Source organism: Rhipicephalus microplus, chromosome 3 (genome assembly GCF_043290135.1).
Source record: "Rhipicephalus microplus isolate Deutch F79 chromosome 3, USDA_Rmic, whole genome shotgun sequence".
In the NCBI taxonomy this organism is placed as follows: domain Eukaryota; kingdom Metazoa; phylum Arthropoda; class Arachnida; order Ixodida; family Ixodidae; genus Rhipicephalus; species Rhipicephalus microplus.
In genome coordinates this window covers 4,129,381-4,155,613 of record NC_134702.1, presented here as the reverse complement: position 1 = coordinate 4,155,613, position 26,233 = coordinate 4,129,381, and the positions used below count along the sequence as shown (strand labels likewise).

Sequence of the window (26,233 nt, the reverse complement as noted above, 5' to 3'; positions counted from 1 at the left end):
AAAGTGTTGCTGAAGACAGGGTGTCAAACTCAAAAAATATGAAGGTTCTGTTCAGGTTTGGGCTCAATGCATTCCATGTCCTCTGATTCACTTTACATATGGAGAAATGAAAATATGTAACACTTTATGAACAAAATCGCCACAGTAAACCCGTACACTAACTGGCTTAGTACACTAAACTACTATCTTCAACATGTTAACACTCCAGGCAGCCCTGTTCAAGTTATTGCACTAGTAGCTTCGACAAGGACCAGTATTAAAATTTTTTAATTTTATGTCCTTTTTGTCTCTAACCATGTGTTACGCGGAGTGGACGGCCCACTTGCAAGTACAACAAGGAGTTGGAAGAAATCAACCCATAGGTCATCTTTCTACTTTTATGCACAAAATATTGTTAGAAAAAGCAAATGTCGTTAGCCTAACAAGAATATCTGAACTGGACATACCTTTTAGATGACAAGATCCATCCACAGAGCCAGGTGGGTAACGCTCGTATCCAGGAGCACAACGTTCGCAACGCCTGCCTTCAAAGCCAATTGGACACGAGTTGCAGGTCACCTGCCCATCAGCCTCCAACACACAGGTTGGAGAAAACCTAGGAGGGCAGCACATGTAACAAATCAAATGTCAATGTATCAACTAGAGGTGTACGTCATTTATGTAAAACAGCCACTCATCGGATTATCTTGAAATTGGTACGCTTCAAAAACATATTTATTCTCTTTATATTAAAGGACCCCTGACAACAAAAAAACCTTGAAATGTTAGTGTTTTTTCATTGCCCTTTATACATGGCTGATTAGTAGTGCCAAGTGTTGCCTATATGATAATGCCACACATACTCTTCTTTTTTTCACCAACCCCCCGAGAGACGCCCAGGGACTCTTGGACAGCTGAATTCGCATAGCACTTTGTCGACTTATTTCTTTACAGCTTCGCGTTCTCGCAATGAACCTTAATACGGGCTCTGACATGTTGGTCAGGCACTTTCTTCGGTTATGATACAATGTTCAGCGACTGGGATCTGTTCAATTCTTGACGGTGAGAAGCAGTCCTCGAATTGAAAGAGCACAGTTCTGACCTGGTTTTGCTTGTACTTCGGAAGGCTCTGCTTGACATTGAAATCTGTTTCGGGACCTCGATTCATTAAAGCAGGCTCAGTGGCATTAAAGAGGGCAAAAGCATTGCTGGTGTTCACAAACTTCTCGAAGTAGGCGACCATCGCACCAATGTTGAGGTGCCTATATTCGTGGCTGAAGTTTGTCAGCTGCATCTTTGCTTTCCCATCACACAACTTGGTGATGCCTCTTGCAATGCTAATCTGATGGTTCACAAGCAGGTGCGGATTGTCTTCAGTGATGCCTTCAAGGTTTTCAGGTTTTTTTTGTTGCTAATGGAAGTTATGACGCTTCAGAATGATGGAACAGTGACCTGCTCTTCTATCACATTCAAGGTATGATTCCCCGATATTGTCTGGTACGAGAGGACTTTTTCTGAGGTTAGTGTCATTGACTCAGGTCGATGATGGCATTGTAGTCACTCGGGAATGTTTTGAGTGACCACGGTGCCGCATCCTTGGAGCAATGTTGTAGGATTGCAAAGCTCGCAGGATAAGTCCGGTTATTGATGGTAACTCTCGCTGTGCAGACTCCAATCGGCGTTATCAGGTGGCCTCCAGCTGTTCGGATTTCAGGTTCACTCTAAGCGGTCTTTACTTTTTCAGCTTGGTAGCGAACGATCTACTAACGACTAAATATTTGGCTACAGTTTGGCAAGAGTGGTGATGTTGTGGCTGTTAATAAAAACTTTGAGGTTGCTAGTTCATCACATTGTGTTTCTGTTAGGTTTCAGAGTGAGATCATAGCTGCCTCTGTTCGTTGAGCTACTTCCATGTTGCGTTGTCAGGTCTTGATCGGTCCACAAGGTTCCATTCGCAGGGCTTTGTCTGCTCCTCATCATATTTGCAGGTTTCATTGCAGCATTGTTAACGGCGGCAGTGGTGGAGAGCCTTCGTTAGTTTGTCATACAGCAACTACACCTCCATTGGTTGCTGCTTTTAGTTTTCAGAATATGGGCTCACAGAATGGCCCTGGTTGGGGCCGCTGTACTGATGTCTCCGAGGGGACTACTGGTAGAGCCCAGACGATGGCAACTGTGATGAATGTCGAGATGTCCATTCAGTGCTGGCCAAGTAGTCAGCGATGTCGTGTAGCTCATGACTTGGATCGGGTTGCACTAGTTCAGTAGATCCCAGCAAATGCTTGATTTCCTCTGGAACGATGTCGGTGGTTGAGGCAACTTGGGGCTGGCATGATGGGATCACTCAGCAAAGTTCTTTTCGCACCGCGACTTTTATAGTCTTGCGCAGATCGTCTGAGCATAGTGATTGAATGTCTGCGTAGCCTGGTGCCGAGCGGCAATTGAATTGTGTGCACATTCCTAGCATCTTTTCAATCACAATCGCTTTCCAGGGGAATTCTTGAATGGTCTTAGGTGGGTTTCTCATCAATCCCACGAAGAGCTCCTGTTTGACCTCTCGCATGAGGAAACAAACTTTTTTCTCCTAAGGCATGTTCAGGTCCACATGAAACAGCCGAGTGATTTCGTGAACAAAGATGGTCATGTTTTCAGTAAGCACCCTCGTCTCCAGCAGGGCAGCGGCCCTTTCCTTCCTAGCGACACTAGTGAACATGTCCAAGAAAGTGCTGCGAAATAAATACCATGTTTAAAGGGTGGTTTTTGAGCCATGTTCTTTTTGCTTATTCCAGGTACACATGGCACAGTTTGTACTCAGAGTTTCAGTGGGTGAATGCTGAAACCCTTTCAGACATCTCCAGCCCTCACGTGCTCATGCCACACGTGCTTCTTTCTTTCTATTTTCATGTTACAACTCCATTAAAATCAAACTGTTGCCGTGTGCAAAGCACGTGCAAATGACAGGAACTTTCTAGATATTGTTAAAATTTTCCGATGAATTTATGGGCAAAACACAAATATTACAGTTCTGGAACTTACACAGTCCACTAGCGATAATGCAGAAATCTTCAATGATAGATATACAAAAGCTGATGCGCTTGGCTCAGTTTTTTGATGGCCAATACTCTTTTCGCCAATATCAGTGTACAACGTGAATTGCTCGCTTGCAGCTTAAGTTTGTTTTCTCACCAGAAGTTTGGCCAAATAAAATGTTATGTATTTCTGAGTTCTGCTGAAGTCTTCTGCACTGTCACGTGACAATATTTCAATTTGGACTTGAAGTACGATTGAGTTGTCATTTGAGCTATCAGCACCAATCGACAACTCTCGTTTGACATAGAGGCCCCACATGATTTTCAATGAATAAGGAGGGTATTGTCGATGTAAGAGAACATTTGTGGAGCACACACAATACCACGACTGGTACCCAGCGACGACTATTGTATGTCAGACCTCTTGCTCTGTTGTCAAGCTGTTCTCAAGGTGGTTCTGGCTGCTTACGCCAGGAATGTTTTTCTTCTTCCCGAAGGAACACAGTCTTCACAGCTTAACCTATACCGAAGCAAACACATAGTTCCATTCTTTATTATGCCCAAGGCCTTTGTTTGGAAACTGCACTGTCAATGTCGCCAAAGATTGAGCACACGTGGTCTTAGATGTTCTCCCACTTGAAGCACTAGTTTCTTACAATTTTAGGCTGGCATTCTGAAGCGAAGCTATAATTAGTCAGAATTAGTGATGCTAGCATTAACTATACAATACGTTAGACAATTTACAATTCCATTTTAGCATTACCAGACCCGGAACTACGAATTACAGTAAAGAAGTCCCGAATGAAAATTCTGCTATCAGGGGCCCTTTAAGTTCAGTGCTTAAATGCTCCAGTTAATTACTCCAATGTGCACTAGTAAACCTACCATGAACGTTACGGACACAGTCCTCACAGGCAGAATTTTTTTTTTCGTAAAGATTAATTCACTTTCCCTTTATCATGTTTCACTACAGTACTTACACCAAAACCTCCAATTATTCTACCCAGTACTTTTCTTGGCTACATATGGTTGCCCATCACAGGTCTCATTTTATTATCTCATTTCAGCAAGTCAGAAGTTTAGAACACAATGAGAATTTTAACCTCCTATAGCCTGAATTTTTATTGCTTAGAAAAATGCGTTAATACTGCAGATAGGAGAATGTACTCATATAAAAATTATTCTGATGCAATTTTCTACACTGATGCAAGATTTGCACATGCATTAATAAACAAAAGCTGAAATGGGCATTTAGCACCATGTAATGCCTTTATGCACGTTTCCACAGTAAAAAAAAAAGGCATAGCAGGTGGGCCTTCTCCCATTTTCCAACAGTCTACATAACAGATTGTATTTCAGGGATGCCAACTCTCATTTGTGCATCTGAATGCAGCAGCCTGGCTGGGAGCACTATTCACTAAGCAGAGATTGTAATACACCGGCTAGCTTCTGTTGGGTGATCACAGATGTCATAATGAGAACTTCTCCGGATTTATGAGCTCAGATTTAACGTGTCATGAAATTGTGACAGCAGGCTAGAAGAGGTCAAGGTTTGTGGCAAGCAAGTACATTTGTCTACAAAAGTGTTGAGGAGTTTCATGGAACCCTGTAGTGGCTTCTGAATTTTTGCTTGCCAAATATATGACCACATCAGGACACAAGCAGATACTTGTGCCTCCATATCTTTGAATGTCCACAAAAAGAAATGAAGCTAAGATGCCTATAGTCTTTATATCTCATAGAATGAAAAATAACTATTGAAACATTTTCAACTGCTACTTTACTGGAAATAAGAAAAGAAAACTGTTTCTGCACTGTGCACAATACACAATAATGAAGGAAAAATAATTTTGTAAATCAGAATTTCAAATAATGTAGAGAACTTGCTTCTTTTGACCCATTGATGATGCTTACGTCTGAATGCAAGTCTTATAGATATAACCTGTCTTTCATTTCTTTTTCATTTTATAGCCAGGCTGTGCAATTATGTAACTTCAGTTGAATTTTCCGAATATGCAGACATTATAGAAATCACACCAACTATTTAGGTAATTTACAATGCTGAGTGTCTTACTCAATTATTTATCAAGCTACTTGAGAGCAGTTAATGTAGCTGCAGAACTGAATATAAAGTCATGTCCCCTTGTTGCAATAGCAATTATAAAAATATAATTTTTAGGCATTTGCCCCCAGATGATGTGGCAGTATATATTGATTGCACACTTTATATGGCTACAGAAAATGGCCCTCACAACCTATAAAAAAAGAAGAGTAGTATCTCAGGATTTGTAAATAATTATTACTTCATTACTGCTTGATTTGCATCCTAAAATGAAGAACTGCTAAAACTTTCTCCGTTTACATCTAAAATAACATCTGCATCTTTCCTACAGTCGCCCCGAAGTTGAAGAGTCATATTTTATTTTAAGAACCTACTGTAAGAATATGGTGTTCAAGCTTAACAAAAAAAAAAGTCACATCGGGGCCCCATTGTGCAGGCGGGTGGAAGAGACGATGGCCATTAAAAAAGAGGGGAGAGTAGTAGGAAAGGAGGAGGTTACCATTCTGAGGGGAAACCAGCAATCCAGGAGGTCATAAGGCTGAACAAGGCAGGGCAGAAGAGAGAAAGAGAGCAAGGAACGCTATGCAAGCATGCTGGAAAGGAGCTAGGCTAACACGACAACACACTGTTCAAGTACAACAAACAGCTTTGTTACAAGAATTCACAAGCTTCCTGACTATGTGCAACTCCAACCATGTTAATACAGACGAAACAGATCTGGCTTTTAGTTTTCTGCGAAGTTATTGCAATGTCAAGCAAAAATGCATTTAAGCCATTTTTAGTCATCTAGGTAAGAAATTCATTAAAGATGAGCTACTTAACTGTTGATGCAAGACATGAGCTCAATGAGTTATGGAAATATGAAGGCAACAAAAGGAGAGCAGATCAAGAGGACAGTCTCTTTTGACAGCCCAATTAAGCCAACAGATCATGCAAGTCAAAGAAATGTTACTAAGGCAAAATACTTATGTCTTACCGAGTCAAGAAATGTTTGATTTGGCAATACCTAATAAACATCACAAGACCCTGTTTGGTGGTGGAATTAACATAAATCATGCAAACAAAGCCTAAGTTGAAAAAGAAAAAAAAATGATGGCCTCTGCCTTCAAGTCATCTTATATAAATGCATAATAGACCAGGCGAGGCTTTGCTAATTCAAACTGAAACAAGATTGCTAGTAATATTAAAAAGAAACAACAAAAAAAGTTTGTGCCAACTTGCGGTTTATTTTTTTTAAAACCACAAAAACCACTGGGAGCCCTTCACTTGATTGAAAAAATAATTTCACAAGTGTACCTACATTTTTTTTAGTACAGGTACACATCCTAATATATGAAAATTATATCATATGCTATAAATATGATATTGTCATAAATTCCTAATTCATCAATATTGGAAGCCAGATATTTATTTAACATGGTTTAATTGCACCTGCATGCATCATGCGGCCTAATAGAAGAACAGGACACTATAAGAATTGAGTGTGGAATTAAACCACACACATACTGCACATATGGCAATACTGTGACTGTTATTGCTGGTATTTCATCAACAGCACAAAGCTATTTCTGAGAACGCTCAAAGTTGTAATGAGACAATTCACAGTTCATTTCTATGAAAGCGCCTCATACAAGTGAACAGCAGAATTCTTTTTTCATAAGTAAGCTTCAGTAGGTTGACTTCATCATACAGGTCCACTTCAGAGGCAGAGGCTTGCCCCTATTACACCCTTATCCACAAATACACCTTATTTCTCCTTTTCATTATAATTTTTGCAATGTGCCTCATAAACAGTCTCAACCATTAATAAAAAACCCAACAGTTTTTGTGCACAGAAATGATAAAGAAAATGAGGGGCAAGTATAAGGGTGTTTATTGAACAGAGACCTCAGTAGCAAGATGGCTTTAAGCATTTCACAATGTAAAACGCTTTTAGCCAAATGAGAAATATGTAGATATTTTCATTCCAGTGTGCAGAAAATAAACAATAAGTTACTTTAAAAGTAAAAGCAGAAAATTTTATTTGTAAGCAATTGAAAAAAAAAACTTTTCATATGCTAAATGCATGATGAATGTAAAACTTACAGAAGATATACAGCTAGCGAACCTGTTTTCGTGCTGCGATTTAAACCACACCATTGCATCTACATGAGGTGAGGCAGTCAAACTTGTGATATTCAGAGCACATGCACAAAGCTCACATAAATGGCAGCAGCAAGATTGACTAGGTTACCCTACAAAACATTTGTCATGCTCTTGGAATTTGCACCAATTCAACCCTGCCTTGAAACTTCTGAGCGACTCTAAGTTCTCTCAATGTGACTACTATTTTATGCAAAAGCAATCCTTGCTTATAAGGCACAAAACATTTTTTGCACAGAATCGGCAGAGCTGAAACTCCCGAATGCGTTTGTGGATTTGTAGATGAAGACGTATGTCACCTTCTCATAGACTGTCCACATCATGACGCGCCAAGACGCCGTCTTAAAAGCGAACTGTTCGCATTGGACCACAGACCATTTAGCATGAAAAAACTTCTGGGCCCGTGGCCAACTGGAGTTTTACAGTCCCACGCTTTAAGAGCATTAACACGTTTTTTAGAAGACAGCGGGATTGCTGACAAGTATTAACAAAGAACAAGCTTTCATTTGTAACACATGTACTTATTATATACAGTATCATGTGACGCCCATCACGTGTGTGTTGTGAAATGAATGACGTGTCGACTATTATGTACATACGAGCGAATGCATCTTTATAAGGACCAGACGTGTGCTTTGTTGTTATGTTGTTGTGTTTTGTGTTTGTTGTTTGTGTTTTGTTGTTTCCAGAGACTTCTTACAATGACTTTCAAACATTTACTTACCATTGTGATATGTACGTATAAGTGTGTCTTTACATATCTGTGCCTGAGTTTTATATTTTCCATGCACTGCTTTGTATGTTTTTGCTTCAAGATACGTGTTCAAGTTTCAATTAACGGCTAAGGAGTAGCCGGCGCCATAATGGTGCGCCAACATCTCCTTATATATATCATATCAATAAAAAAAAAAAAAAGGCGTTAAACACGCTACAATTCACTTTCGTAGTGCCCTGTCGAGTCTCTGCAAGTATTTCCATAGACTGGTGCAAAAGTATTTAGGATTTGCCCTTTGTGACCACTGACAATAGCCAAGAAGCACTGCTGCCTAAATATTCCTCTATTTGTCTTCTTGTGCTACTTGCTCAGCACATGCCCAAATGGTATTCTGCTTAAACTGGTGTACAGCTTGCAAGACAAGTTTTTATTGAGCAAGTACGCCAAAGTTTCCAGCGCTGAATAATTTTTATGTTTGTCCATGAGAAAAAAAAGAGCTTTAATCAATAAAGTACCAGTTTAACTTAAAAACAAAATAAGTGAAGGAACGTGATGAGTTCAATCTATCTCACAAAGCAGCCTTTTGCAGGCTTGTGCCCTTTTCCCACTTTGGCCAATTGTTACATGAGGCTTAGGTGCTCATTATTAATAAATTACAGAATGTATTTAACATGTATTTAACTGCTCAGCGCAAAAGTGGCAAGTGCACTGCCGTTTAGGAGTTGGTGCTCTCTGGCTTCTAAATGGTTGAAAGCATGTGTACCGCAATAAAGAAGATTTAAATGTGCGCTGCACTAAACTGAAAGACAGGTGCATCGACTATTATCCCTTCTTGGGCAGTGCCCAAACAGACAATACATGAGAAAACAAGCCAGGAACGTGTGCCACCATAACTACTGAAGTATTTCTTAACTTGCAGAAAACCAATGTTAGCAGTAAGTGTGGGAGTGCAATACATGCAAATAGGAGCAATCTATGAACACACTCTGTTCATTAGTTATTAAAATCAATGGCTGAATTATGCAGATGTTTTGCTCTTAGCAATGTGATAAGCCACAGTGATCTCCTGCTTTCTTTTTGAATGTGGGTGATCGTTGTAGCAGCACTTGTACAGTTTTTGTTGTTCTTTTCATGTGTTTCATACGTTCTTGAGCTGCCTAAGACTGAAAAGTGTTGAACATTTAGCTAGATCATTTTTCTCAAACAGTTATGTAAGGTCAGCAACTCAAATAGGTAAAGCAGCTATCAAAATCAAGCAATGCTGATTCGTGCAACAGAGTTATGTACTTACTGTCCAGGCACATCAACCATAGGGCACGGACAAGGCTGGCAATCACTTGGAGTACCTCGCCTTGCATCACCGTAGAAACCTCGCTTGCACATTTCACAGCTTGGACCATCCGTGTTGTGCTGACAATTCTGCAGAGAAATGAATACACATGAGCCTGATAATGAATACACATGAGCCTGATAAGAAGTAGCCCAGTTAAAGCAGACAGTTAAACCATTTTGAACATCACTAATTTTTAAAAATTTGTATTCAGCACACAAGATAAGAAAGACAATAGCAAACTGGCCATGTCCTATTGCAGCAAAATGGCAAGTTGGACCAGTTGGATTACGTTCATAATTGAAAATTTTGTTTAGGTGCACTAAAAAACAGACAGGCAGAAGAGGCTGACAAGAATAGCGCTTGCTCTCACAACTGAAGGTTTATTAGTCAGAAAAGTTATTTAAAGTGGATACATGGTCTTTCATGCATGTGCATCAGAACAGGGTGCAACAGAAAGCGTATTCTTTATTATGCAGCACAATTGCAGCTTGGCTAACACAGTCATGTCCCCTCTTTCAGATGTGGTAAGATTCCACACTCTCGCATGTTAGCTGATCTTTGTGTCGAAATAATATTGCTGTTTCTTTTAACACAGGGTAACATCTGCAGTTTTTACAGTGATCTGCAAGATGACTGTTGCCTGATGCCTTAACCGATGTGTGATGTTCTCTAAGGCGGTCATTCACGCATCTTCCTGACTGGCCTATGTGGACTTTTCCATGAGAAAAAGGTGTCATATATACTACTCACTTTACGCACTTCACGAACATGTTTCTGTGTTTTTACGAAGCAAGCTTTCGAACCTATGAGCCCATTAACGCGTGGACACAAGTGGAGAGACTGTGGCTAGTGGTGATGCCTCATTAATTGAAAAGAAAAAAGAACCGAAAAAGCAAGGACAAGTTCTGAACTTGAGCAACACTCAGGTTCCCCAAGCCTATGCGCAGCGTCTGGCCTTTGGGCCAAAAAATTGCATTGAACCCGTGCTCAATCGCGCAGAGAAGCTCACCACCGCCAAGACCGTATCCAGGCAAGCTCCCGACAACGAGAAAGCAAGGTGCGTTGCCGAGTGCGTGGATGTTATCGCTTCAACTAGAGACATTCTTAAGACTCAAGATAAACCCGTCTGTCAATTTCGAGTTCAGAATTAGTTGCGCTTATCTGTGGCAGACAAAGAAGGCTTTTTTGTAATTCTGGATAGAGGGGCGTTTCGTGAAAAGGTTGCTACTGCGATGAAAAAGAATTTTATACCAGCCCGGGAAGAAAGCAAGAATGCCATAAAAACAGCGCTGTCTCTCCTAAATTATAAGAATTTACATGATCTAGCATCTCAGGTGAAAAGGGCGAAAAAACTCAAATTGCAGGTGTTCTTTTCAATCAAGACACACAAGCCTAGTTTAACGTTTAGGGCTATTGTTTTTGAGAGGGATGCCTAGCAAAAAGTGGTGTACTGTTATTTACAGAGAAACTTGGAAGGTCTTACTGTGGATGATCCTTATCGTCTAAAAAATTCAATGTATTTGGCAAAGTTTTTTTCAGAATGTAATCAATGTCATAGCTTTGCCTTCAGCATTGACATATAAGATTTGTTCTACTCCATAACTGACAACAAAATGATGGTGGCGGTAAAGGACTGCATTACTATCCAAAATGACGAAATGAAGTTGTGCGAAAAATCCCGTGTCAACGCAGAATCATTCCTGAAGCTGCTGTCATTTTATTTAAGGTCTACTTTTGTTTCATGGGAAAATAAGTCTTTCATTCAGCAATCTGGAATATGTATAGGCTCATTAGTAGCACCCATTCTTTGCAAAATATTTTTGAGTAAATTTGACAGGGGAATCGAGCAGCACATTTTTGGAATTGTTAAACATATCTTTAGGTATGTGGATGACTTCCCGATATTCACACATGGCATTGATCTTTCCCGAGAGGTAGTGAATGTGCTAAAGGTGTCTAAGGAAAGTAGCATGAACCTTGAGTTCACTACCAAGTAGCCTAAAAATAACGAGTTACAATTCTTGGATTTAAAATTGGAACTTGGTAGGGAACACATTTGCTGGTGTTATCAACCAAGAAGTGCGAAGCCAGTGCAATATTACACGTCTGGGCACTCTAAGTTGGTAAAGAGGGGGATAGTGAAGTCTTGTATTATGTCAGCTTTGAAGAAATCGTGTGGGCATCTAATCAGTGAAATTTTCGGGAGTCAGGTGAAAAAATTGCAGAAAGCAGGTGTTACTCGAAACAGTTAATTTTTTTAGTGTGCACGGTCCTAGCCCGAGAAATAAAGGGCAAAAACAAAGATCCAGTTCGGAGACAAAGAAGCGAGGGAAAATGGCTGTCATTTATACGTGCACAAGTTGGCACACAACTTAAAGCACGTTGGAAATAGATACAGCATAGACGTGAAGTTTTTTGTAAAAACCAAACTAGCAAGCTTGTGTCCACACGTTGATAGGCCCATAGGTCCGAAAGCTTGCTTCGTAAAACACAGAAACATGTTCATGAAGTGCATAAAGAAATTAGTATATATGACACCTTTTCCTTGTGGGAAAGTCTACATAGGCCAGTCAGGAAGATGCGTGAACGACCGCTTTAGAGAACATCCTGCGTCTGTTAAGGCATCAGGCAACAGTCATCTTGCAGATCACTCTAAAAACTGCAGATGTTACCCTGTGTTTAAAGAAACAAATATTTCGACACAAAGATCAGCTAACACGTGAGATAGTGGAATCTTACCACATCCGAAAGAGGGGACATGCCTGTGTTGGCGAATCTACGATTGTGCTGCATGATAAAGAATATGCGTATCTCAACACGTAGTACTTGTAAAATATAATAAATGACACAAAATATGGACAATTTTTGTAATCCTGACATGAGTGGTTTCTGTTGCACCCTGTTCTGATGCACATGCAGGAAAGAACATCATGTATCCAATTTAAATAACCTTTCTGACTAATAAACCTTCAGTTGTGAGAGCAAGCGCTGTCCTTGTCAGCCTCTTCTTTCTGTCTGTTTTTTAGTGCGCTTGAACAAAATTTCCAATTATGAAGACCTCTTGTCTTCTTGTGCCTGCACTAAAGCCTGCTATTAGCTGCTATTGCAATCTGAGCATGTTTTTAGTCTCATGTTGTCATGAGTGCAGAACAAAAGTTACTTATCACTACGATTAATAGCTTGATGGCAAAAACTGTAATGTACAATTAAAAAAATCAAGAGCTACCACGGAACTGTGGAAGTATCGCAGGTAGGGATAGCAGGAAACTAAGTTGAATGCTTTACCAGACAGCGGCCAGTCTGTTGGTCACAGGAATTTGAGTGGCCATTGCAGTTGCAAGGAAGCACACCTTGAACACACTCTCCCAGGTAGGGCCCAGACCGCCGTCTGATGTAGCCAGGTGCACAGTTCTATAGAATGAAATACAATATTCACATTCACACTGAACTTATGATACTAGAGAGACTTCTTGGGGCAGTTTACAGGATAGAATGTCAGAAAAAGAAGTAGACTAGAAAGTATTACAAAGCAATTTGGCTTCTGATTAAATAAAACACCCTTCAGCCCAATTAAACTTTATGTTACCACATAGTAAAATACCTCTAATTTGTCATGCAACATGTGGAAACTTAACAAGTAATTTTTGCTCTTTTATGATACTCTAGAGCATTGTACTTCAATTGTAAATGTGGGACAAGATGGTTTTGAGTACTCATAAAGAATGATTGAAATCTCACTCATTTCTGTGAAGCATTACCTCACAAGAATTTCCAGTGTAGCCTGTTGGACAAGCGCACTGCTCCACAGAAGAAGCAGGAGGATTTTTGGGACTGGAATAAGAAGCTGAATCCATCTCAAGGCCATGAATGCTGAAAAAAAAAAAAAAAGAGCACACGACGTGAACTGCAAAGCAACCCATGCAAGGGCTCATGTTCTGAGAAGACATACTGATGCAAGATGAATCTAGGTTATATACGTCTGCATTTCTAGCGACCATGGATCGACAAGAAAGTGCAGAGCTCACTCGGACTCGCTCAAGAAATACATTTCATGTGTAGGGCTCACATAGACTCCAACTCACTAAAAGTTTTCTCAACTGGACTCACTCGGACTTGGAATCATCAAAATATTACTCACTTGGACTCACGGCTCGATCTGAGATCGAGTGAGCCGACTTATCAGTGACCTATACTAGTGACCATGCACACGTGTAAGAACCAAACCTATGAGCATAGTAGCATTTAGCTGAATGAACGCGAGCAAAGCCATTTGAGATTAGAGTAATTAATGTTTGCCAGTCAAAACAATGCATCTTGTTGAATTTTAACTGATGCAAACTGACAGATTTGCACAAAATTATTTATAATAACATATGATGACATGCCTTGACTCTGCTAATTCGCTGTCAAAGCTGGCTCTAACAAAGATGCCTTCGACATTTTGCAGAACCAGCATGATGTCTTCTCTTGTGGCTGTATCAGGACTGCCAATAGCACTGTGCCGAGCATCCTTGTGCCATTCACCCTGGAAATAAGGCAGGCAACCAGTCAGTAATTAGAAGTGCTATCACAGACGTGACCCTCCATACAAAAAAACCTGAAATGTGTGAAACCCCACAAGATGGGCACTAAGACTGATGGTGCTGCAAAATCACTTCTTCAAGCTTACTGTGTTAACAGTACAATGTAACGCAAGTGTTGACCACAATACTTCAAAATATTCAAAGTAAGCTCATTATTTTAGTCTATTGACTTACTTTCGCAGAAGGTGACAAAACATAAATATTTGTTGGTTTGCCATTGTGAGTATTGATTTTGAATAACGCGAGGAAGAAGAAAAATGAAAAATATTACAGAGTGTTCTGTTTGCAAATTTCATGCAGAATTTTGGAAAAGCCTTGTAAGCTCACAGGGTTGTCGTTCTCTTAGCATGCAACTCATGTCAGCATATGCATACATGTGCAAGCAGTGTGTTTTTATGTGCAAAGAGTACTCTGTGAAATTCAAAGCAATAGTAGCTTGCTTTATACTAAGTGAGCAAGCTCAGTCTTAAATAAGATATGGCAAATTCCCAACAGTGGTGCCAAGCCTGAAAAAGTAACACTGCTCTGTAATTTTCTTTGTCTACTTAAAAAAAATGTTTTGTTGTTTCTTTTCTACATAATAATTACTATTTTATTTGATTCTATATTGTTTTTTTGTCCTTGCTCGTTCAACCTTTACTTCTGTTTTTGCCCTTCTCTCTCTTTCTTTTTTGTTTCTCTTTCTCCAACTTTCTTTTTGTCTTTCTATTTATTTATGTATTCATTTTATTTATTTCTCTGTATTTTTCTCTTTTTTTTATTGCTCTGTTTTTCTCTTTTTATCTCCGTCCTTTTTTTAATTTTATCTATTCCTGTCTATCCCTTTCATGCGTCTCCCAAGCTCCACTTCATCAAGCGGAGTTTTAGTTCAACACTCGTGCCTGCTGCGGTCTATACTGGGCATTAATTGGCCAATTCCTATGGTGCATACCAGCCTATGGTTTTCTGGACACTAAAGGGTTTACAACACAAACATCTTCACTGTTAAAAACAAAAAAAAAACATTGTAGTAGTCCCACACAACAGCACTGCATTGACTATGCCACATTAGCTCATGCAAGTGGTATATATTAAATCTGCCAATTTTGATTTGTACAATCAAAAAAAATAAAAACGCATAAAATATTACCTTATAAGATTGTAGAAGACTTGTTAACTCTGCTAAAGCATAAAACCTAACAGAAATTCCTACTTGACCTCAAAATATGAAATAATTTTTTGAAGATACCACCTCCTACCTCTACAAATGGTACTTCGATGGAGTTGTCTCTGAGAGGACCATATGACTGCTTCAGAGTGTGGTACAAAGTGATGCCATTTCCTCTGATGATTATGTCTGCAGCTTGCACAGGTCTTGATGATGCTTGATACCTGAAGGCATACTTCAGATGACCTCCATAGCTGTTGATCTGGAGAAGCAAAGAAAAAGCCTTTAATCACATGTACAAATTGTACCAATTGAACTTCCTACTAAATCACAAAATATGACAAGTTTTCGAAGATATTGCCATGGGTTATTATAAAACACAGGGGGTTTATTCTGAAACACAGTTTACAGTCATACTCGTAGCGACACTCTAAAAAGACGGCCGTCAAAATCATCGTCTTCTTCATTCACTTGCCTTTTGAGCAAATTGTAATCTTCATCGTCGTCACTAGCGTACAGCTAGACACAGCTATGCACGCCGCATTACCCTCTCAGCAGAGTGAGCGTCAGCTTTATGCTTACCAAGTAGAGATACGTTGGTGAGCTAGCGGGTGTTTACATCACTCAGAATGGTAAGGTTTTACGTGGACCACGTGCACTGTCTCAGGCGAATGCTGGTGACTTTTCAAACTGGAGGAGGCGTCGATCACGACTTTATAGGTCATGTTGCTAAGACGACGCAAAACCTTGAAGGGCCCAAAGTATCGGCATAAGAGTTTCTCCGAGAGGCCTTGCTTTCGAACAGGTAACCAGACCCAGAATTTTTCCCCCCGATTTATAAGCGACGAATCAATGGCGAAGGTTGCACCGTTGGGCGTCGATTTGCGGCTGGTTAATTATTTTGATGCGGGCAAGCTGCTTTGCTTCCTCAGTGCGCTCAATAAAATCTGTGGCGTCTGCCTCTGAATCATTGCAATCATAAGACAGCATGGCATCAAGCATTGTAGCAACTTCTCTGCCATGAATTATTGCGAACGGCATCATTTTCGTTGTTTTCTGGCATGTCGTATCACATCCGAATGTGATGTACGGTGAGATTCGGTCCCTATTTTTGTGCTCCATGTTGACATACATGCAAAGAATGACAGCGCTTGTCTTGTTGAGTCGTTTTGTAAACCCATTCGTTTGTGGGTGGTAAGCTGTCACCTTCTTATGCGCTATGCCACTGAGCATAAGCACAGTGCGTGAAAGTTTGGATGTAAATGTGATACCTTTGTTATGATGACCACAGGAGCACCATGTTTCAGAAAAATGTTCTCGGTGAAGAACCGGGCCACTTCAGCTGCAGTGCCACTAAGAATCGCTTTGGCCTTTGCGTATCGGGTGAGGTAGTCCGTTGCCACTATAAACAATTTATTGCCTCTGTTCGATGTTGGAAATGGGCCTAGCAGATTCATTCCGATTTGAGCAAATGAAGTTTCTGGCACTGACACAGGATGCTATAGCCCAGCGGGTTTGACAGGTGGTACCTTACGCTGCTGACAGTCAATGCATGTTCGGACGTAATGTTTCACCTCTGCTGCGATTCTTGGCCAGTAGTATCGTTTTTTTTACACATGTCAATGTTCTTGTGAAACCAAGGTAACCCGCAGTGGCTTCATTATGACAGGTTTGCGAAATTTCGCTTTGCAGAGTTTTAGGAACTACAAGCAGATAGCTTCTCCCTGTTGATGAGAAATTCTTTTTTGTAGAGAATTCGGTCTTGTAAACAGATTGGCGATAAGTTCTTCAAAAACACTCTTGGTGCATTGGCAGCTGGTCCATTCAAGAATTCTATAAGTGAGTTGAGCTCCCCATCATCTTATTGTTGCTGAGAAATGACAGCCACATCACCAACTCATAAAAAACCAGTGTATTCGTTATCCTCTGCAGCCAGTGATTCAGCTCGACGATGTGGCCAAAAACGCCGATTGTGCCCTGGCTCTCCACAGTTGTAGCATATTGGTCGACAGTCCGCAATGGGCCACATGTCAGTATTCTGCATATAGAGTCTCCTGACGAAATCCTGCTGGGTCCAGGCTGCCACAAGGTACGGTTCGAGGTACTGCGGCGCTGGCATGGGCTTGGGTCAACGAACAGCATCTGTATAGCTGTATTCTTTCAGCTGATAGGATACTCCTGGAGCCAATAGACAACGCACAGCATCTGCGTAGGTATACGAGTTCGGATGATACCGCGGAGCAGAATACTGCTCAGGAGAGGCAAACGCTTGTCTAAGCTCATGGCAAACAACTTCAGCGACGGGGGCAACCATGGACTCCTGCTGCGGGGGCGCCTGTGACTGCAATGTGTACCTTGTCTTCTCCTTCGCAATCTCCTTACACATGGTCTGTCGAATCAGGTGGTGTAGATAACACTCATCGTTTGCGGTAGGTGCGGCAGCGCCTGCAGCTGCGCCGGTGGCCAGGTGATCAGACTGATGGTACCGTTGCTGCAGCGCACGCTCTATTGCGGTGACATCCTTGATGAACTCGTCCGCTGTTGTTAGCGGATTGCACACAAGACCAACAAACAGTTGCTCTTTGACGCTCCTCATGAGATGGCTTAGCTTTCGAGCCTCCAGTATGTTGGTGTCTGTGCGGTGGCACAAACGCACCATATACTCGGCACACATGGCGACGCTTTGATGCAGATGTTGGGTGCACGCCTCAAGAAGGCGTTGTGCGTTTTCGCGTTACCAAAGGTGTGAAATAACCGAAGGCAAAACTCCTCCCATGTCATCACTCTTGCCTAGCGGTTGATAAACCACGTCCTTGTGCCATCTTTAAAGATAAAGTATACGTAGAAGAGCTTCCCATCGAGACTCCAGTTGTTCAATATAGCTACCCGTTCAAACTGCTTAAGCCAGTCTTGCGCATCTTTGTTTGGGTGCCCAAAAAATGGTTCAGGAATGCGCATATTTTGTACCGTCACCTGTGCAGGACTTCTTGAAAATGCCATTTCTTGAGCAGTAGTGGCTGTCGGAAGTGTTGGTCCTTCTAAAAGGTCAAATTCTGATCTAAGACCTTGAATGTGACAGCTTGAGTGGTGCACAGGCATCTCCACGCATGGCTGTCTCGTAGAGCTGGACTCAAGGCTACTCCAAGGGGTGCCGATCATGAGGCGATAGTACTCAGCACTTCCACCAGTGTCGTGGGGTTGTAAAATACACGGGGTTTATTCAGGAACACGGTTTACAGTTGTACTCGTAGAGACATTTTAAAAAGGGGGCCACCAATATCGTCGTATTTTTCGCTCTCTTGCGCTGCGCCTCTCAAGCAAATCGCTGATCTTCATTGTCGTCGCCAGCGTGCAGCTAGACACAGCTATGCATGCGGCAATATTCAGCAATAAGGGGAGATGCAATTTGAAAACAACTTTCACAAATCTATAGGCTGGGGCAATGAAATTTTTTGCTGTATATAGGCTTTTGTTCCGATTTATAGTATATGTAGTAGGTTTTGTAGTAAGGTGCACAGTTTTCATTTTGCTTCATAACAATGTGTAAGGAATAGTTTATTTTGGACAAACTTTTTATGCCATTAAGCTTTTATGGCTCTGAGCCATCAATGGCTCACATTGCTCCTCATTAACTGTAGAATGCGAACAACTATCAAGAAAGTGCACGTAAGACATTTTAATGGACAAAAAGATTCTAAAAATTCCTAGAATCCTCAGCCGATACAAATTGCTTGCTTTAGCTTTTTAATAATTATACAGGCAATATTAATTTCATCGTGACCTGGCAATCAGAAACACCAAAAATATGATGTCTAAACTCAAGAAGGTGCCTAAAAATGGATCTTGAAAAATACACATTTTAAAGGTATAAGTCAAAGCTCACCTATGGGGCAAATATATGTTTTCAAGCTGTTTCTTCGATTATAAAAGCTTGGCAATCATGGTAATTTTTAGCATGTGACTTTAGTGAACCCCTCATGCGAAATGCAGTGGCAAGCAGCCAGGTGACAATTTCCAGAGAACTCTAGACAATGAGTTCTCTTCTATTTTGGTAGTTAGCTTGTGCTCTATAAAAGCGATTTTAACCTACTTCGAATTAAATTACAATTTGCAGTTTTTTTTTGTTGTGAAGGTAGAGAAACCAAACTTGTGAAAGCAAATGAAAATGAAAAGTAGGTAATTTAGGAAAAAAACATGTTTCCCGACTCGGATCTTGCCTTTGAAAAGCTGAGAATAGAGTTAACATTTATGTGTACTTTTACTTATTGGGTAGTCTAAGAGAATCTAGCCGCCCACAATAATTTAATTGAACTAGGCTTGTGCGTATATTTGAACACTTCAAATATTCGAACAAATAATAACATTGTCATCATCAGCCTGACAACCCCCAATGCAGGGCAAAGGCTCTTCAGTGGGCCATAACATATTTGAATTCAAGTGATTGGAAATTTTGTAGTCCGAATGAACAAACAGGTGTATATTAGTCCCTGTGTAGCCCCCTGTAAAGGTGGTTTGACTGCAGTAGAGCAGTGCTATACCATGAACCCGGTGGAAGAAATATTTAGGAGGTAAAAGCTCCCGTTGGAACAGCCGTCCGCAGGTGCCCAGATAACGTCACATAAAATTAAAAAAAAAAAGAAAAACTCCGCGACAGAGGTATTTCAGTAGGCAGCGCCTTGCAATGCAAAGCCACATAAACAAAGAAGAAAAAAAGCTATACCGACCAGGCGCAGCCGAGTATGCGTGCGCGTTTTCTTTAGCAGCGTTTGGAGCAGACGACAGTGCAGTGCGATGCAGTGCATGCGTGTCATGAGATTGCCTTCTCATAAACAGCCCGAGTTACAGCTGACATCAAGAAAATTTCGCAGCCGAACGCGGTGTACGTCGATGCACTTGGTGACTGAAACGGAACGTGAGCAACGTGCCCGACCGGTTCTCTCAAAGACTGAAATGGCAGCAATTATCTTTCCTGCTACATGACATTACCAGCATTAAGTGGATCTTTGGCAATGTGACGTTATCCGGTCACCTCAAGGAATGAAGTTGCACGTCCTAAATGTTCTTGCTCTGTGACCGTGAATAAACTTTTACAAAAAAGAAATACACATTGCTATGACTCCCACTTCAAAGTTAATGAAGATATTATCCTCAGATCGATTCTTGTTTTTTTTTAAGTTATGAGCGGTAACAGCGCACAAACTCACGGGACGAAGAGAAGGGACATATACAAGCGCTGACTCTCAACTGAAGAATTTATTGAAACATACAAATTATCTGAAATCATAAAATAAAAACACACAGAACATGCGCAGAGGGGCCAGCGAGGGACCGTGTCGACGTCACTAACAATTTTACGCAACAGGTAACTGTGCAGGCGTGACAGATCCAATTCATACAAACATGCTACTGATTAGAATTTCTTCTTTTTTATGTAAAGATATTGATGTTTGACCAGCGCAGGACTCCCCTTCTTTTTTGATATAGAATGCTTCCACAAGTTCTCTTGTGATCTGATCGCTACGTTTGAGCACTGTCGTTTCATTGAACAAGAGCCTGCACCCACACCTGTGGCAGTGTGAAGGCAGATTCACGTACGCGCTTGTCTTGAAGGTTCCGGAATGTTCTTTTAGCCGTACATAGGGACAACACCCTGTTTGCCCGATACAAACCCTTCCGCATGTTAAGGGAATTCTGTACACCACCCCTAGTACACAGAGTAGGGAAGCGTCCCTGTATTTTACACCACATTTATTTTGGATAGAGCTTTTTTGATCGTGCTTTTTATTCACCATAGGGCACAATTTTCTTAATTTGGTTTTTGCTGAGAATAGAACCTGTATATCGTAATGTGATGCCAAATTTGTTTAGTCTATGGGATAAACGTGTATGGGCTATGCATGTAGGGCATGGTGGCATATTTCTTTGACATCTCTTGTTTAGCACCTTTTTCTCCCTTCTTGATCTGACGTATCAGACCTTCACAACAAGTGATAACCGGCGTCGAGAAGCCGGCTGCCTTAAGGCAACACAACTGTTCGTAGAAGCTTTGTTCCTGCACGACTTCAGGATTGTGAAGGCAACACACCACAGATAAGTTGTATATTTAAATAAATTCTTCAGTTGAAAGTCAGCACTTGCTTGTGTCCCTTCTCTTTGTCCCGTGAGTTTGTGCGCTGTTACCGCCCATAATGTATCACCAACTAGCCCTACTATCACTCCTGCTTCAGTTCTTTAAGTTTAAAAGCTTGGTATACTGGCTTATATGCTATACCTGTAGTAAATTTTAAAACAAATTAACATAATTAACAACAGTGGGAGCTTTTGTCCCACGCCACTGTAGTTGCCCGTCGCCACCGGTGCCCGTAACCACATCACACGAAATTTGAAAAAAAAAAAAAAAAAACTAGCGTAAATGACACAGTGGAGCTCAAACCCAGGTCCACAGGGTGCCAGCCCAGTATTCTACGGCTGAGCCACACCGGTGCTTGGGACTTATTGGCAAACTTGCCTTAGGCAGGCTTGATATTGGGAAAGCAATCGCATTAATATGACTTATAAAGCATTTTAAAACAGTGAAAGAACAACCAGTTGTTGTACAATGTGAATAGCGTAACGAGTGGGCCGTCCAATACTCCAACCCATTACAAAAGCCTGTTCTTGTTCACCCATTAACTGTTGCACATACCCACTTCAGGAATAATTCCTCATCATTGTCAGCCACTGCATGAACAGTTGGCACAAAGTTTCTTGCAAGTGTTCAGCGGATACCACATTCTTCAGGAGAATGACGAAAAATAGCATTGCAAATGCGGGCCTACTACCCAAAAGTTTATTATTAATGCCCTTTTGGGTACCAAGCAAATATGCTTGCAGTAGTTACCCAATAAGTGTTTTGAAAAGGCTCTGACAGGCCGCTGTTCTAGCTTTCGCTGTGACTGTGCTGCGCCTTTTGTGCAGGCTTGGCGTTTTTTTTTTTTATGATCACTCGTTTCTTTACACAAGTTTTATAAGGAAGACAATCGCTTCAGAGCAATTAGATCTTGGTCAAGCTTAATTGCAATTAGCAGTGTTGTACCCTTATTGACTTTCTAAATTAGAAAAATAGAAACCAAGGAGTTCAATATCTGCTAATTATAATCATAAAAAAGTAAACAGACAATGAAAACACGAGTGCGGTTGCACACTCTCTACATTGCTTTTTCCGCATAGCACCAATGCATTCTGCAGGCTGGCTTAACAGCAAGACACTAGTATTGGTGGCATAGTAGCTGTCAAGCAAAAAATGGGGCTCGAAGAATCGATGGTGCTGTACCTTTTTTATCAGCTGGAAGCGCACGTGACCAGATCAAAACTCGCAATGAAGTGTTAACTTGTGTGGTAGAAGATAAATTTCGCTCCAGATGCCTTGATTTTAGTCACCAACAGACAAACTCTTTGTGGCTATTTCTACCTGGTTAAAGTCTGTTTTGCTCCCACTTTCCCTAAACCTCAAAATGCTTTGAAAAGTTCAGCCCCACTGCCCTAGAATGTATAGTGAAGTCTTTTACCAAAAAGTATTGGGCGTTCCCTCTTCTCCTCCATACTCCTGACCTGGCCTCAAACAGAGAGCTACCCTAGAGTTATCGCAGATTTTTGGAGATTTCCTGCCAAAAACTGTCAACAATCTTTTGATGCAAACCTAAGCCAGTATGCTTTTGCAAAGAAAGCAAAATCTGCACATGCCATGCATGTAATTGTTCTCTTTATAAATTGACTCATCTGTGCCTCTATTCAACTGCCTTAGGTTATTCCTGGAAGAAGCATAATACAGGTCTATTTTGATTTTTTTGCCTCACAACCTTTGATCTATTCACTTGCCTGGTTTCCAAGAAATTCTGCAGGAAGGCTCCAATAGTAGTGGACAGGTGCCTCCGATGTTTTCACTTGGCTGTCTATTTTGAATTCACGACTTGCAGGGTTTGAGCGCACTGCATTCTGGTTGGGCCTAAACTTTTCCGTGACATCCATGTAGCTTCCATCAGGAAGGATGCTCATGGTGGCGACAGAAACTTCGTTCGCTAAAGGAATCTGGGAATAGTAAAGAAAGCATTAGAGAAGAGAGTAGGCACAATAAAACATTGATTACACAAACCAATAAATGCTTAATTTTTCCACATACACAGTAATGCAAACCACTAACCATTACAAAGGTAATAAGATTAAGGGTACTGCAGTTAAACTTTGCTTATAATGAACCTTCATTTCACGGTGCCAGTTCCCTGCCTTAGCCAGAGCACAAGTAAGCTAGCCAGGGCACATTCGCAAATTAACGATGAAGACAGCATCCAAATTTTACAGTAAGAGGTTTCTATAATAATAATAATAATAATAATAATAATAATAATAATAATAATAATAATAATAATAATAATAATAATAATAATAATAATAATAATAATAATAATAATAATAATAATAAATGTTTTTGTGGGGTTTAACATTACAAAACTAGCACATGATTATGAGAGATGCCATAGTGTAGGGATTTAAAAATTTCCACCACCTAGTGTTCTTTAACATTCACCTAAATCTAAGTAAACAAGCCTTGGGCATTACTGCCCACAGGTTTCTCTCTGAAGAAACAACAAAGTGAAGCATTGTATCAAATTAACACAAATAAATAATTCTTTGAACACTGCCTTTAATTGCACCAATATAAGCTGACCAATATAAAAGATAATGAAGGTAAAATTACTATTTTGAAATTTTGCAAAAAAGGTTTTTACACTGACATCGAAAGAATATCAAAGAGTCCTAATTGTTTTTTCCTAGCCACATCAGGTCAACAAAAATTTCTAAAACCTTGTGCACTAAGCCTCTAGGAACCTCAGAAAACAATGTTCTACATTTACATTGTTTAACGCAAGCCCCAGTAGATGCCAACAAAATCTACATCACATGAAGGCGGAGCGGGAACTTTAAGTTTGCATCACCACTTGCATTACCTTTTTTTTTCTTATTTTCTCGCTTACCAGGAATCTTCTCGCAGCCACATTTGTGCTCTTATTATTGTGAAAAGGGAGCTCAGCAGTACAACAAATATCATTCTAAGTGCGGGGCACTTTGCGGGCTCAGCTTGTTGTTAATTCATCTCAAGCGGCCTGATCATGCCCACAGCAAAACCCTCAATACAAGATACAAGGTTAGCAGTGATCAAAACTGGGTCGATACGAACAAACAAGATAAAAAAAACTGAAATAATTAGTAGAAATTACCAAGAAATAATGGCAATATTTCACGTCAAATCCCCAAAATATTAGGGAAAGATGTGGCTGACAAGAGAGTCCTGCAAAATAGGACGACAATGCTTAGTCGAGCGAAAGAGCCCTCCCTCTGCGTCACTACATCTGATGGCGGAAACAACCTAAATATACCTGCCGCAGACGATTCGAATCTCAACTGCTGCTACAAGCATGGAGTCAATAAAGGGCAGCAAAAAGTAGTGCACATGTCCAAACTGGGTTTGCAAATCTTTCTAACAAGATTTTATTCATGCCAAAAAAACCCTACATGCTTACTTCACACATTGGCGTCACAGCACTTTTGTAAACAGGGAACTCTTCAAACGGGAATCGATAGGTGCTACGGACTACTTCACAGTAACCCAGCTGCGTACATTTTTACAACGAAAGCTGTTATGAGATCACAACTCTGGTCATGTGCAGATGTTCACCACTGCCACTGCCGGTGTCCGTAACCACATCGCACAAAACTAAAAAAAAAAAAAAACACCTAGGGTTAATGACACAGTGGGGTTCGAACACGGGTCTGCTGGGTGCCAGCCCAACATTCTGCCACCGAGTTACGCCGGTGCTTGCGACTTGTCAAACTTGCCTTAGGCAGACATGATGTCGGGAAAACAATTGCATTAATATGACTTGTAAAGAGTTTTAAAACAGCGATAGAACAACCAGTTGTCGCACAATGCGAAGAGCGTAACGAGTGTGCCGTCCAATGCTCCAATGCATAACAAAAGCTTGTTCTTGTTCCCCTATTAACTGTGGCGCATACCCACTTCAGCCATAATTCCTCATCTTTGTCAGCCACTGCATGAACGGTTGGAACAGAATTTCTTGCAAGAGTTTAGCAGATACCACTCTTCTCAGAAGAATGACGAAAAATAGCAAATGCCGGCCTACTGCCCAAAGTTTATTATTAATTCCCTAGTTGGTACCAAGCAAGTGTGCTTGCAGTAGTTACCCAATGAGTGTTTTGAAAAGGCTCTAAAAGGCACTCTTCCAGGTTTCACTGTGGCTGTGCTGCGCCTTCCGCGCAGGCCAGGCATTTTTTTTTTTTCTTTTTTGGCTCTAGTGTTGCTCTAAGTATACATGCACTTAGTCTGTACTAGCGACATGAGAGTACTGTTACACAGACATGCAAGTATTTCACAGCATCTGATGCACCAGTCTTGTCTAACATTGCGTTTGATGTAATGTTACTTACAGTTATCTTGTTCAAACTGCTACTATGGCAAGTTTGAGAAACACCAAAGCAGAAGCAGCGAAGACATTCTGAGCTAGTCTGGGCCTTGTCGTTGAAGAGTGGAGGATGGCAGACACCCTTGTCTGAAAACAAACATGGTCAATAAGAAGTATTATGTTTTACAGAAAATGATATTTTAAAAAGTACACAGGCTCAGGAGAACTTTGAACTTCTTGAATACAAGGACGCAGTTTTTGCTGATCTTGTTCACAGATGTATGTGTGTGTGAGTGTGCGTGTGCATGCCAATGTGTGCGTGTGTCCTTGAATCTCTTTAAAGTGTTTCAAAAAAGCAAAACTATTTGTGGGCACTTCATAACTTGTATATGATCGTCATCCCATGTGTGTTCTTGTCATCATCCGTAGAGACATATTCAGTGGAATATTTTTCTTTTTTTTACGTTTCACCTTTTTTCTGTTTTACTGAATAGAGATGTTATTTTGCTAGTCTTGTTCATATATTAGCACATTTTGTTTTCTTGTTATGTATTTTTTGTGTTGTAACCCGCTCCTTTCTGTAATGCTTTGACGATTGAGGGTAACAAAGATAAACAAACAAATAAGTAAATAAATAAATAAATGAATAAATAAATAACTCTATGACCGAGACCTCCACCATGTTTTCAGAACTCAATAATATTCAACTAAACTGCTGCATCATGTACAATATATTCTAAGCTCATCTGTGTACATACCAAGAAGCATATACATGTTTGTACATAG

General features: G+C 40.6%; 1 protein-coding gene across 33 annotated transcripts in view; it reads right to left on the bottom strand.

The window, feature by feature from the left end:
- trol (terribly reduced optic lobes) overlaps positions 1-26,233 on the bottom strand; it is a 531,158-nt gene that overhangs the window by 204,564 nt on the left and 300,361 nt on the right. For all 33 annotated transcript variants that reach the window (XM_075888764.1, XM_075888744.1, XM_075888745.1 and 30 more), the window contains 8 exons: positions 25,473-25,594; positions 22,848-23,057; positions 15,082-15,252; positions 13,646-13,785; positions 13,019-13,130; positions 12,546-12,671; positions 9,219-9,346; positions 447-595 (listed from right to left, as the gene is read on the bottom strand). In XM_075888764.1, coding sequence (XP_075744879.1) covers positions 447-595; positions 9,219-9,346; positions 12,546-12,671; positions 13,019-13,130; positions 13,646-13,785; positions 15,082-15,252; positions 22,848-23,057; positions 25,473-25,594 — 1,158 coding nt within the window. The remainder of the gene's footprint in view (positions 1-446; positions 596-9,218; positions 9,347-12,545; positions 12,672-13,018; positions 13,131-13,645; positions 13,786-15,081; positions 15,253-22,847; positions 23,058-25,472; positions 25,595-26,233) is intronic.